At 42.2% G+C, this 15,184-nt stretch overlaps 1 protein-coding gene across 1 annotated transcript in view; it reads left to right on the top strand.

The window, feature by feature from the left end:
* The window catches only part of SIM1 (SIM bHLH transcription factor 1), a 61,045-nt gene that overhangs the window by 35,846 nt on the left and 10,015 nt on the right, over nucleotides 1-15,184 (top strand). Inside the window, exon 9 of the mRNA XM_038761263.1 lies at nucleotides 3,018-3,183. Coding sequence (XP_038617191.1) covers nucleotides 3,018-3,183 — 166 coding nt within the window. The remainder of the gene's footprint in view (nucleotides 1-3,017; nucleotides 3,184-15,184) is intronic.

Below are 15,184 nucleotides of genomic sequence, written 5' to 3'. Positions count from 1 at the left end.
CTCCTGTATTTAATTTTTTCTTAGACTTTGGCAACCCAACAAGTGTATTTTTGCACAAATACTGGAAAATATAGCACTTAAAAAAAATCCTCAACTCTTTATTTATTGAAACTAAAGTACAATGTTTTGGCCTGAATTATCCACGTTCTGTTTGGCTAAAAATATTGAAAGTGACTACCATGGAAAATTAAAATGGAACAAAAAAGAGGTGCAGCATAATTTATGTCTATAAAGGCTTGGGAATATACATTATTTGTGACAGTAATAGAGTGCATCATAGCTTCCACTAGCTTTGGAGAATTTATTTACATAAAACAGTCCTCTACACAGGCAGGGCAGAATTTTTGCCAAATACCTTTTGCATTTGTGAAGGACATTAAAATAAAAATATGTTCCATTCATTGCCCATGTTTCAATAACAGGATTTGAAGAACTCTGTTGGTATATATTATTACAGGATTGCAACTGATACTTCAGATTCCTTAGAGACTAAATTGGCAGCCCGTCTCTTTCCTTGCATACAAATGTTTCTAGCTGCTAAAGTTGATATTTGAGGAAGCAGCTTCTGTGAAGGGAGTACTTGTACCTCGCCATTCATTAGTTACAAGCTGGAAAGAGTTCAGGTTTGTTTCAAATGTAGGAATGCTATAATTAGAGAAACTCGGGTTCTACAGTGAGTCTTTTACTGCCTACTGTATGCCTCTTGTCCACAGCTTCAGCAGAACTATTTCACTTCAGTAGGAAATCTGCTTTTATGGCAGGTTTATCCTTTCCTAGATATTCGTCTTACAAGAGTATTTGTCTGCTGTAATTTGGTGTATTGGAATGAATTACCTTGTTCATTTAGCAAGTTTATGTGCCTACCAGTTCCCAGATTTGGTATTTAATCCATTTGGACACAGTCACTTTGGATCAATTATTTTTTTCTTATTTAGTAGCAAGACGGTAAGCTTCTTGAGGGCTTCTAACTCTATTGTCCTCTCTCAAGAGCTAGATACAGGACTCTGCCCACAGTAGGTACTCAGCAAATACTATTAAATGATTGATGCTGGAGTGAGTTGATTTACAACAATATGCAAACAACAGCAACAATGGGCCCCGAGAAACAGTGTGGTCTAGTGGATAGAACACGGGGCTGGGAGTCAGAAGGACCTGGGTCCTAATCCCGGCTCCTCCACTTTTCACCCTAGGCAAGTCACTTAGCTTCTCTGTGCCTCAGTTATCTCATCTGTAAAATATGGGCATTAAGACTGTGAACTCCTTAAGAGACAAGGGCTGTGTCCATTTTATATCTACTACAGCGTTTATAGTCAACTGAGAAAAACACCTTACAAGAACCTTAAAACAATCTGAAGATGGTTATCACTTGCTCGGTACAGTGAAGCTCTAAGCTAGGGTTTTCATTATAGTAGTGCGCCTTCTTCTTGGACAGCTTTATCAATCTATTGGTGCCTTTTTCTGTAACTCCAGTGAGGTTCACTTTGGGTTTTTTTTCCAGGTTTTATAGGCACAGCCCTCTAGAAGGCAGCCTGCTCTAGTGGGAAGAGCATAGGCCTAAGAGTAGTAAGCTCTCGACTCTAGATCCAGCCAAATGCTAGCCTGCTGTGTGATCCTGGGCAAGTCACTCAACCTCTCTGGGCCTCAGCTTTCCTCACCTGTAAAATGGTGATAATAATTCTTGTCTTTCCCTAACCTACATCAAAGGGTGTTGTGATTAAATGGGATGAGTAATGTGAAAGTGCTTTAGGAAGTCCAAGTGCTCTGTAAATCCAAGAAAAGAGGGTTGGTTTTCTAATGGGTAGCAAAATATACTACTCTCTCAAAGAAAATGGTTGGGGAAATGCTGGATTGCTTGCAGAGAGGCCAGGAGCAATGGTCCGATGTATTTCCTTTTTGAAATTTGTAATAAATAGTGAAAAATACATTTGGTTTGACCAAAAGAGGAAGCAGTGTGGTCAAAAGAAGCAGTGTGGCGTAGTAGAAAGAATGAATTTGGGAGTCAGAGGCCTTGGGTTTGAATCCCATCACTGCCTCATAATAATGATGGTTTTGTTAAGCACTTACTATGTGCAAAGCAGTGTTCTAAGCGCTGGGGGGATACAAGGTTATCAGGTTGTCCCACGGGGGGCTCACAGTCTTAATCCCCACTTTACTTACAGATGAGGTAACTGAGGCACAGAGAAATTAAGTGGCTTGCCCAAGGTCACACAGCTGACAAGTGGGGGAGCCGGGATTTGAACCTATGACCTCTGACTCCCAAGCTCATGCTCTTTCCACTAAACCACGCTGCCTCATGTCTGCTGGGTGACCTTGGGGAAGTCACTTAAATTATTTGTGCTTCCGTTCGCTCATCTGTAAAATGGGGCTAAGATTATGAGCCTCATGTGGGACAGGCATTGTGACCGACCTTATTATCTTGTATTTACCCCAGTGCTTGGTACAGTGCCTGGCACATAATAAGTGCTTAACAAATACCACAAAAAATAGGGAGAGGCTTATCTATGCAGAGATTTCATTGTGATGTAAATGATTTTCAAATCACACACAAAGAAAAGTTGATACAGGGTGGAATGATTTTAATGGAGAAATAATGAATAAGATCCCAGGTGCCAAATGAGTGATGAATAATAGTGAATACAGGGACTGCATTAAACTGAGGGATCAGGCCTCTCTGGTCTATATTTCTACAATATACTTTAGTATCTGTTTCTCCCACTGGACTGTAAAAGTCTTGAGGAAGGAGATCATGTCTACTACCTCTATGGTACTCTCCCGAATGTCTGAAAAGAGTAGGTGCTGCATAAATGCTATTGATTGATATAGTTTTCCCTTAGTTTTAAATTAACGATGGCATTTATTAAGTGCTTGCTGTACACCAAACCTTGTGCTAAGGTTTGAGGGAAATAGAAGATGATCAGATCAGCCACAGTCCAAATTGTTTCTGTCTTGTCCAGAAATGCCCTGGTTTGGTTCATCAGTGGTGAGAATTAAGGGCTGTGATTCTTGCCTCTTTGCAGAGACACAGAGTACAAAGGGCTGCAGCTTTCGCTGGATCAAGTTACTGCTTCCAAGCCGTCATTTTCCTACACCAACTCGACTCCCACCATAACTGACAGCCGGAAGGGAAGCAAATCCCGCCTCTCCAGCACCAAGTCCAAATCCAGGACATCACCATACCCTCAGGTAAAGTCTTGAGAGCCACTAGTTTGCTCCTCAGCCCTTTCTGCCACACACCTTGATGTAGAGTCATGTTATGTTCATGGGTGCTCATAGATACAGCCATGTAAGATAGCAAGACACGAGGTGGTAGTGTTAGGGAAATTTTGGATGAACAATCCAATCATAAGATCAAAAACTGAAGGAAGAAGGAAAACAAAGAGGAAAAGGCCAGGGAACACCGTGATTTGAAGCAGATGGAGAGTCTATGAGGAAGATACTGGAAGGATTTTTTTTCAGATGATGGGAAGTTCTTTGCTCATATTTGGCCAGATCTGGGATGGAAATGAAGAGGAGGGACTTTAGCATTACAGACCAAAAAAAAATAGATGAGTTAATCCACTTTTCAGTGAGACAAGAATCCAAGTCTCAACTCCGTAGGATGTGGTAGTAGTAATAGTAATAATAAAAGCATTTAGTGAGCACTGACTAGTGCAGTGTACTGTACTGAACAGTTGAGAAATACAAAACAAGCAAAAGACAAATCCCCTACAGACAGGAAGCAAACACTCTAAGGGTAGGGGGAGTTCTGATAAAAACATTTACTGAGAAATCAAAATAATTGGATATCCAGTTGAATAATTGGGCATACAGAAGGGCCGAGAGTGGGTATAAGTAAGAACCTATACTCTAGTGATGGCTACTGGGTTTATATGCCTTGGGATGCTGGGAATTAATTAGGGAAGACATGCTTGAGGAGTTAGGCTTTCAGGAGGACTTTGAATATGGAGAGGGCTTTGGGCTAATGTATTTGAGGAGGAAGGAAGGGAGTTGTAAACCCAGGTAACAGTCAGTGAGGAGCCAGAGGTAGGAGAATCAAGAGAAGCAGCATGGCTTAGTGGAAAGAGCATGGGCTTGGGAGTTAGAGGACATGAGTTCCAATCCTGTTTCCACCACTTCTCTGCTGTGTGACTTTGGGCAAGTCACTTAACTTCTCTGTGCCTCAGTTGCCTCATCTGTAAAATGGGGATTAAAACTGTGAGCCCCCTATGGGACAACCTGATTACCCTGTATCTACCCCAGTACTTCGAACAGTGTTCGGCACATAGTAAGCACTTAACAAATACCACAATTATTGTTATTATTAAGAGAGAGTTTCAGTTAGAAGGTTGGCTTGGGAGGAGTGAAGAGAGTGAATTGGAGAGTAGCAGGGGAAGAGACAGACATGTAAGGCTGGGTGAGTTGGTGGAGAGCCTTGAAGCTGATCAATCAGTCAATCAATGGCATTGTTGAGTACTTTGTGCAGAGCAGAGAACACTGCAGTTGGTTGGTATGATTTCTACCCATGAGGAGCTTATAGTCTAGCCAATGGTGAGGAGTTTTTATTAACTGTGGAGGGAAATGGGGAACCAGAGGATATATATGTGTGTGTGTGTGTGTGTGTGTGTGTGTGTGTGTGTGTGTGTGTCTGTGTGTGTGTCTGTGTCTGTGTGTCTGTGTGTGTGTGGTCAAAGGATAAATGCTGCACCACATGAAGAGCCTGCTGGTAGAAACTGCTTTGGTTTGTGACTTTCAGTAGCTTCCAGCGCTCTTCTTTTAGTAGTCATGGTATTTTTTGGGTGCCCACTGAATACAAACAATGGTAGAATTAGAGGACACTCTTTGGATCACATGTGTCTGTTTGGATGCAGCATGATGTGGTGTCGTGGTCTTGGGAGAAACAGGTGTGTGTGTGTGTGTGTGTGTGTGTGTATGATTGTGTGTGGCATTAGTCACACTGAGCACTGCAATGTGAGTTTTCCTTAATGCGGAGCTCTGCAAGATCATAACCCCCATGTTATAGGAGAACCAGAGAACTGGGGGTCATTCTTTCTCTTTGATTCTTTGTGTCTGAGGCAGCTTAAGGCAATGGGTTTCACTCACAGGCTTTCATAAGGTGTATTCTTTCTTTTTTCACAGTGTGAAAAATGACCCTGTCCATGGGTTATTCTTAAAACATTTTAAATGTGACTGAGACATAGGTGAGGGAAAATTTGTTTCAGGGGAAACTGAGTTACAGAGTGCTTTGGCCAACATCCTACTGCTGCAAATATCGGACGTGAGGTTGGGACCAAGAGCCTGAGACCTTATGATTTCTAATCTAGTTCCACCCATTAGACCACTTTGCCTAGGATTCTTCTAAGTTGGTCTTTCTTTGGACACATTTAGACAGAGAGCATGGCCTAATGGAAAAAAACACAGGCCTGGAAGTTAGAAGACATGGGTTCGAGTCCTTGCTCTGCCAAAGGCCTACTGTATACCCTTGGGCATATCTCTTCCAAGAGGCCTTCTGTGACTAAGCCCTCATTTCCTCTTTTTCCACTCTCTTCTGCATCATCCTGACCTGTTCCTTTTATTGCCTCCCAATCCCAGACACACAGCAGTTATGTCCATATGCCCATATCTGTAAATTATGTATTTATACTAATGTCTGCCATCCCCTTTAGACTGTAAGCTCACTGTGGGCATTGAATGTGTCAGTTACATTGTTGTGTTGTACTCTCCCAAGCACTTAGTACAGTGCCCTGCCTACAGTAAGCACTCAATAAATGCTATTGATTAATTAACTTCTCTAGACCTCAGTTTAGAAGTAGGCCTCAGTAGTAGTAGTAACTTATTGGGCACCACTTGGTGAGGTGCATTCTACTAGGCTCTTGGGAATAAAGATGCGACATGTTCCTTGCCCACAGGGAGCTCACATTCTAGCATAGCAGACAACCATAAAAATATTTACAACTAGAGTAGCCAAAATAAATGATTAAATGCACATATATAAATGGGTGCTAAGAGAGGGATCTAAGTTCATTCTGTGAGTTCCGTTTGGGACAGGGACTGTGCCGTATCTCATAACTTTGTATCTATCTCAGGGCTTAGCACAGAGCAAGTACTGAATGAGTGCCAAAACAATAACAATAATAATAGTTATCATTCCTTCTATGGTTCTTATTCAGCTATTTGGCTTTGGAGATTAGTTCCATCTCTCAAATGGCCCAGGGTAATGGTCCAGTCAGTTGATTCTTTATTGTACCAAACTGCAGCTTAATGTTCATGAAGAACAATTCGGGGCTTTTTTGGGAAGCTGCTTGGCTGCTCTTCCAAGGAATGGATCTCTGGCCACCGAAATCCATGGAGAATGTTTGTAGAAATGTGTATTTTTTGCATTTACTCAGGTGATTCACCCTATATTCCCAGACCTATCCAAAGTTTTGGAGCCAGTTTCTGCTGAGAGAGCCTGATGGACCTCATTTCTAGTCTTGTGTCTGAGCTGCTAGACTTTTTCAAGGGAAAATAATTGAGCCTTTCTAAAATGATCATAATAATAATGGTATTTGTTAGCACTTACTATGTGCCAAGAACTGTACTAAGTACTGGGATGCATACAAGATAATCAAATTGGACACAGTGCTTATCCTTTCCCCTTAGATGCCTAAGGCACCTAGTGTCTATCGTGTAGTTTCTGCTTCTGCTCTACTGAATCTCAGCAGTTTCTTATGCCTTTGTTTTTATCTCACTGGTTATTTGTTTTTCCAGTTTTTTTATAGCATTTATTAAATGCTTACTATGTGCAAAGCACTGTTCTAAGTGCTGGAGAGGTTACAAGGTGATCAGTTTGTCCCATGGGGGGCTCACAGTCTTAATCCCCATTTTACTGAGGCCCAGAGAAGTTAAGTGACTTGCCCAAAGTCACACAGCTGACAAGTGGTGGAGCGAGATTTGAACCTGTGACCTCTGACTCCAAAGCCCATGCTCCTTCACTTGCACAGGGTGTACAACAACGTGGCTGCTGATCTATGGGTAGGGGAATTAGCCTCATTAGTGATTTAAAATTTTTCATGCATATTTGAAAAAAAAAATCCTTCTGGACAAGACTGAAAAACATAGTCACTGGATCTGGAAGGGTACCAAATTGAAATCCGGTGTTTTGGCTACAACCAGGCAGTCAGATTTGAACAGGAGAGGAAGTCAGTGCTGGCACATCAGCACCGAGTGTCCTGTCAGACAATTTGTTTGCAGAAGGAAACACCCTTCATACTACCCCTCAGTGTGTCCAGCTCCTTAGAAATTATTTCTCCTTACTTTACACTATCATCCTCTAATGAATGGCTCAATCACCTTACCACTTCTGGGCATTTCCCAGGACCATAGGAGTTGAAATGAAGCATCTTGCTCTAAATAGTCTTGGAAAAATTGTCCTGAAAAGCACCACGGATCATTTTTAATCACTTTACTGTCAGCTGTGATCTGGAACCACCAATCTCCTTCCTACTTCCTTCCACCTCATTGGTCTTGCTTTTTCTGGGGAATGAGCCTGCAGTTAGAGGGGGGCTTGGAAAGATAGTATTCATCCACCCTAGCACAGGCAGGGTTTATTTTGCGGTGGTTGTTTTCTAACTTCTATTGGAGAAAAATTATTTTCTGATGCATGTTGCCATTTGTCGATCTATTTACTGGCATAGCAAGTCCTTGATCCAAGCCGAGTCTTGCTCCTCATGCTACAGTTCTCATTTAAGAACTCTTATGTTGCCATAAGAACACTGAGAGTGATGAACACACACACACACACACACTTTTGTTCGGGAATTTTTGGGCTATTTCACTGCCCCCATTCTTCTCTGGTCATCAATAGCCAATACAGCTTTTCCTTTTGAAACAAGAAACCATTTCTTCTTTGCAATTTGAGCAGGGTTTAATTGCTAGGCATTAATATGCAACAGTGCTTGTGGCCTTGGTTCCCAACCTTCTAATTTAAGCCATGCCTCCAAAGCCTTTTTCATTTTCGGCAGCAGCAGTCAGACTGCTTTGGTTTGCGGGGGGGGGCAGTTTGAGAATTTCCCTGCAAACAAATGAAGTAGATCTCATTTTCTCATCCTTACAGAAGTCATTCCTTCCCCCTGCAGAGCTGTTGCTGGGGTAGAGCTAACTGAGCTCTGTCTCCTAGCGTTTGTGGTGGCTGGTGTGGTTTCATGTATAAACACGCGCTGAGCCTTGAACCATTATTACATGCCGCTGTCAGAAACTTTCATCCTAGAAGCCTCTTCTCTCCTGACTGTCTGAGAACGAAGAAACTGACTGCATCGGGGTGTGTCTATTTGAAAGTGGTCTCTCTGCTTCTCTTCAGTATCACAAATGAGTACACCTAGAATACCAGGGTTGCATTAATAATAATAATGATAGAAATGATGGTATTTATTAAACTCTTACTCTGGGCTGAGTACTGTGCTGAGCACTGGGGTGGGTATATGGTCATTAGATTCTTGTGACACGTTGAGTTAAGGAAAATTCATGCTTAGTATAAGCTCCTTGAGGGCAGAGATTGGACCTACCTACTCTATTGTATTCTACCAAGCATTTAGCACAGTGCTCTGTGCTTAGTAAATTCCACTGATTAATGGATCGGTGTCCGACTGTGCAAATGCTTACAAGCTGTTTCTTCTGATGCTGTGGGGCTCCACATCTAAACAGTCTCCCATCAATAATGATAAACATTCTCTAACATCGATGTAGCTAAATGTGATGTAATGAAAGCATACGTGATGGCAGAACTAAGTGCACTAGCTTTCTGATCCTGGGAAGAGTGCTTTTCAACTGGGTGCCACATAGAGCCCGCTGCTGGGCCATGAACATTTTGGATATAATGAGACAAAAGTTCCTCAGCTGCCCAGCGTACTTGGAAAAGCTTCTCTAAGGAGATGTTTACAGGATGTGTGCTTGCTTTAGCTGTAGGGGAAAGAAAGGATCAATCAAACCAAAAAAATTGAGTCTCTCAAACTGAAGGCATCCCCTAGTCAGAGTCAGTCAGAACCTAGAAGAACTTAAATCCGACCTAAAGGTGAAGCACATTTAAAGGTGTGCCACACCAAGGAGACATCATTGGTTTTAAAGCAGTCAGTCAGCTCATCCATCTCCCACCTATCCTCACTGATCTCCTACACCTAGCCTGCACACTTCACTCATTCATTCAATCAATCATATTTATTGAGCACTTACTGTGTGCACAGCACTGTACTAAGCGCTTGGGAACTACAAGTTGGCAACATATAGAGGTGGTCCCTACCCAACAACGGGTTCACAGTCTAGAAACGGGCTCACGGTCTTTAGTACCAGCTTATTCACTGTGCCCTCATCTCATCTATCTTGCCTCCAACCCCTTTCCCACATCCTCCTCCTATCCTGGAACTGCGTTCCCTTCCATATATGTCAGGCCACCACTCTCTCCACCTTCGATGCCTTATTAAGGTTACATCTCCTCTAAGAGGCCTTTCCCACTGAGCCCTCTTTTCCCCTGCTTCCTCTCCCTTCTGCCTCATCTATGCATTTGGGTCTTTGATCTTTGGGCAGTTGATATTTGCCCCACCCTCAACCCCACAGCACTTATGTACATAGCAATAAATTATATATTATAAACAATTTAAGGGAATGTCTGTCCTCCCCTCTATACTGTAAGGTCATTGTGAACAGGGAATGTGTCTACCGACAATGTTGTAGTGTTCTCTCCCAAGTGTTTAGTACAGTGCTCTGCACACAGTGAGCACTCAGTGACACTGATGATTGATTGATTGATTGGTATTTGTTAAGCACTTACTATGTGCCAGACACTGTACTAAACTCTGGGATAGATACAAGATAATTGGGTCAGACAAAGTCCCTGTCCCACAAACTTCATCCCCATTTGACAGATGAGGTAATTGAGGCCCAGAGAAGCAGAATACAGCAGACAAGTGGTGGAGCTGGGATTACAACCCATGTCCTCTGACTCCCAAGTGCATGTTCCTTCCTCTAAGTCATGCTGATTCCTTCCCTCCCCTGGAGGGGTGGGAAAATAAAGATTTTCTGCTAGTGAAACGCTATAAGAAAATTCTTACTGTGTTACATGAGAAGCAAATCTGAGCTTTGGTCCTCATTGCTGAATCCAGACCCCTTCCAGCTGCATGTCTCTAAGATACCTAGGAGAGATGTAGGGTGTAATTAATGTTTCTGTGAGGCAAATGCCTGAGATGAATTCAAAGAGCATTTTTCTACTAGGGTGAGAAGAGGGGAAGGAAGGAGGAGGTTCTAAAGGACACTGCCATTTTCAACTGCATTTCAGGTTTGCTCTAAGGCTCACATATCCTTGTTTAACACAATGCAATCAACATTTTACAGGTGGAACCCTGATAAGCCAACTTCATTTCAGACTTTATAAATGACTAGGTTGACATTTCTCAAACTGTAGCTTAAAAAAATCCAACTGCAGATGCAGTTAATGCATAGGTTGATGGCTATTGTAAATCAGATCACTTGCACAATTGATCGTGAAGCTGAGAAAGAGCTGCAGAGCATTTCAAACATCTTGTAGTTGGAGTTTTTATTAGACCAAGAGATTGCCTCCTGGTCATCTGTGAAGTAAGACTTGAAACTTTTGGGCAGCTCTTCTCTTAGAGTAACATTTCACATTTGAGGTTTCAGCTCAGCATGCATTGATTTGTTCCATTTTCATCCTTTGTTTGGTTTCTTTGAAGGATTTTTTTCCTCCATAGTTAAATCACTAGTTGTTATGTGTAATTAACAGAACACGCCCCTATTTATTAACAACCTCACTGAATAAGTGTGCATTAACTAATGCCAAATTACTACGCTGTGTAAATTTTTTGTTGCTGCTGTTTTTTTAAATGGATCAATGAGATGGATATGGGACAGATGACATTCATGGAGACAGTCTTGCTATTGTGAGCACCACCTTTGAACTAAAGGAACTCTCTACAAACCCTCGCCACAGCTAATTGGAGAGTGGCCACATTCTTATCTGCCATTTCTCCATTAAATCATTTTTATCTCCTTGGCAAAAGGATCTCTGAGCCACACTCCTTTGTAAGGAATAATATTGTTTATATTTTGTAAAGAACAAGGCTGTGGTGGGACCCTAAACACACTGTCTATCAGCATGGGGCTTAAAAAGTACATCAGAGTTCTGACTTTTTGTCTTGTGTTTTCAGAGAATCTTCAGTTGAATCTGAACACTACATGTGATACAAGTATTCAAGCTACACATGTCTACCACTCAAAAATGCTTCCCATAGTTCATTCCCAAGAATAGAGAAGGCATGGTATTTCTTGAGCATCCACTATGTGCAGTGCAATGTACTAGACACTTGGGAAAGTCTCATAGAAGCACAAAACATATTCCCTGCCCCCACAAGGAGCTTACACAAATTGCCATTTTCCTTCCTGGACTGCTAAATTGAATTATTTTAGGCACACAGCTTTCGGATTAGTAAAATAACAATTTAATCATCTGTGTCTTTTTGAAGAGCACGCAATTTTGACATTAGCTTTTCTCTTATTTTTATCCAAATGCCTTGTGTTAGCCCAAATTCAGAGCAACCTCCCCAGTGCACTAAATGTTCAGCAAAAGCCTTTTTATAGTAAACATAACTCCTGGTGGAGTGAAGAATCACCAGCAGTGGGGGTGATTTCAGTGGATGAGCTGCATTACTTTAATCTAACCCTTTCACCATCTGTTCTACCCATAAGAGTGAATGTAAAACGATCATATTTTACATTTCAGGGATACATTAGTAAAAAGTAAGATAAAAGTGATTTAAAAGCATGCACATGTTCCAAGTGCAACACAGTCTGCATCTGTGATGCTTTTTTCTCATGGTTCAGACACAAATCAAGGAGAAAGCTGTTCCCGCCTGATAGAATGAAAGTTTCATGGAAAACAGGACTTTACCATAAGAGGGTCTCACCGTGTATTTTACGGTGAAAAAATGATAAAACCTTGAATGTACTGCCAAGAAGGAGATATCTCCTCAATAACTAATGTCTATTTCTGAATGTCTGGCATCTTGCCTGCATGGGACTGCTGCCTCAGTGGAGGGAAGAGTACATAGAGGTGTCCTTCAAACTAGAAGAAAATGCCACCACTGAACCCCTGACTGGAAGGAAGGGAGAGACTAAAGGGGTGAGGTCTGAAAAGTCAGAAAGAAGAGCACCTAAAAAAGTCATCTTCACCCTCACCTCAATGACCCCTTACCCTTTGAAGATATGGGTTGCAATTTTAATTCTAAATAATCCCTACTAGGTGGGTCAATCTGGAGTATTCACTGAACCCATACTGTGGGCAGAGCTCTGAACTAAGTGCTCAGGAGAGTTCAAAAGAGTTAGTAGTCATGACTCCTTACCCCAAAGAGCTTACAATTTAGCAGGTGACAGACTGAATATGGCATTGAATGAGAGGGAGGGATCAAAGATAATTTTAAAGTCATGGGGTCAAGAGATGGGAAGGTTGGTGCCGGTGTCAATTATGATGGGAGAGTTCGGTGGAAGAGTGGATTTGGGAGAGAAGATGATGAGTTCAATTTTGGGCATTTGTGATTGAGGGGGTAAGGGAACATCAGTGCAGAAATGTTCATTCATTTATTCATTCAATCATATTTATTGAGCGCTTACTGTGTGCAGAGCACTGTACTAAGTGCTTGGAAGTACAAGTAGGCAACATATAGAGATGGTCCCTACGCAACAGCGGGCTCACAGTCTAGAAGGGGGAGACAGACAACAAAACAAAACATATTAACAGAATAAAATAAATAGAATAAATATGTACAAGTAGAATACATAGAGTAATAAATATGTACAAACATATATACATATATACAGTGCTGGAAGCAAAAGGAAATGTGAATTTGCAGAGGAGAGTGGGCAGGGCTAGAAGGGTAGAATGTCACTGTTTACTGTGTATTATGCTTTCCCAAGTGCTTAGTACAGTGCTCTGCACACAGTGCTACGACCCTCTTATAGAACCCAGAGCCTTCTGATTCCCAGACTCATGCTCTATCCACTAGGCAACACTGCTTCTCTAGGCCATGTTCCAGGTGAGAGGGAGAACTATACAGAAAAAGGGGCTGGGGAGATTCTAGAAAAGCAAGATGTTCCGAAGTGTCAGTATGGCTTGGCTTCACCCCCAGATGTGTCGAGTTCGCTCCCACCTTAGTTAGGCCTGGGGAAAGAGACGGCACTCATTTGAAGGCAGTATCAATTAGTAGGATTTATTGAATGTCTACCATGTGCAGAGCACCATACTGAGCTTGTAGGAGAGTACAATAGTATTAGTAGACATGATCCTTGCCCTCAAGGAGCTTACAGTGTAGTGGACCATTAGGCCTTTCCTGCCAACACTGCTTCCACTTTTGGAGGTGGTAAGTCATTTAGGACTTTGGGTAAGAATCGGTGATCTGTTTTATTTATGTCTTCATTTGAAAAGATGAGTACAGTACTTTGGTTCATTCTGCTTGGGATCATCATCATCAATCATATTTATTGAGCGCTTACTGTGTGCAGAGCACTGTACTAAGCGCCTGGGAAGTACAATTTGGCAACATATAGAGACAATCCCTATCCAACAGTGGGCTCACAGTCTAAGAAATTAGAAATGAGAGACAGGAGAAAAAAATTATCCCACCTGAGACTACTTTTTTGGTTTCTTTCTGTGCATTTGTTAAACAGAAAGCCGGGAAAGGTTGAGGGCAGGAGTTCTACCTCAATTCAAATTTTAGTTCCCAGTGACCTCCACCACTAGCTTCCAGGGAGTGAAGGTCAGGTGGACTGCATTCAACTCTGGGAATGGTAAGAGTCTCCCATCAGGAAGGACAGAGGAGCTTTGGTCCAGGGACTTCAGCACAGTTATTGTAAACTCCTTGTGGAAAGGGATCATGTCTCCTAATTTTATTCTATTCTCCCAAGCATTTAATATAGTACTATCCATGTAGGAGGCACAAAGTAGATACCATTTACTGACAAGCATCCTCTATGCCCCTGGAGATGTTCCTTTTGAAGATGTTTCTGGACTGCTCAGTCCTAAAGATGGCCACCAGACTGGACACAGGTTTGGCTACTAGCTCTCCTGACTAGATTAACAATGAGCCTGTGCCAATGTAAGCCGCTCTAGATGGCTTACTCCAATTTCTGCATCTCTTAAATTGTGAGCTCCCCGAGGGGCAGAGACTCTAATTCTCACATGTATGGTCCCTATCATAGTTCACTGGAAAGAGGACGGGCTTTGGAGTCATAGGTCATGGGTTCAAATCCTGCCTCCGCCACTTGTCAGCTGTGTGACTTTGGGCAAGTTACTTCACTTCTCTGGGACCCAGTTACCTCATCTGTAAAATGGGGATGAAGACTGTGAGCCCCCCATGGGACAACCTGATGTAACCTCCCCAGTGCTTAGAACAGTGCTTTTTACATAGTAAGTGCTTAATAAATGCCATCATCATTATTATTATTATTACCAGCACTTAGTACAGCACTCTGCATACAGAAAGCACTTCATAGAACTTAATAAATTCTATCACTACTATTACTACCTTTACTACTACCAGCACCACCTCCATGTTGTCTCACTCCTGCCCAGCTTTGAGCCTAAGCCAGTAAGAGTGGTGTGATTTTGGCTTAGAGGAAGGAAGGGAAAGAACGTTCATTCTTCATATTGCCCTCCTCTTCCCCTTCCTCCTCCCTGCAAGGAACCTCCAATTTGGCCATCCTCTGAGCTATTGGCACTCTTAATTTGGCCAATCAGCACATGGTATTTGTGGAGCCCCCACTGAGTGCTGAGCATTGTATTTCTTTCTTTCTTTCTTTATTTTATTTTGTTGGTATGTTTGGTTTTGTTCTCTGTCTCCCCCTTTTAGATTGTGAGCCCACTGTTGGGTAGGGACTGTATATGTTGCAAACTTGTACTTCCCAAGTACAGTGCTGTGCACACAGTAAGCGCTCAATAAATACGACTGATTGATTGATATAACAGTAGCAAGACCCATGTTCTCTGCCCTCTAAAGGAGGAGACAGACAAAAGTTATTGGCAGATAAAATGACCAGAGCTGGCATGTATGGGCCTGTAGCAGTGGGAACCTCTGCCTCTCGTCTTCTGGCCAGACTAATTTGGGAGGCTCTACTTGCCATACTTCTGAGCGTCCCAGAGTATACCCTAAGGTTCTCTTCCAATCGCTGTCAC

Source organism: Tachyglossus aculeatus, chromosome 19, assembly GCF_015852505.1.
Source record: "Tachyglossus aculeatus isolate mTacAcu1 chromosome 19, mTacAcu1.pri, whole genome shotgun sequence".
Classification (NCBI taxonomy): Eukaryota; Metazoa; Chordata; class Mammalia; order Monotremata; family Tachyglossidae; genus Tachyglossus; species Tachyglossus aculeatus.
Note: the sequence above shows the minus strand (reverse complement) of the source record. Positions and strands in the feature narration are given on the sequence as shown.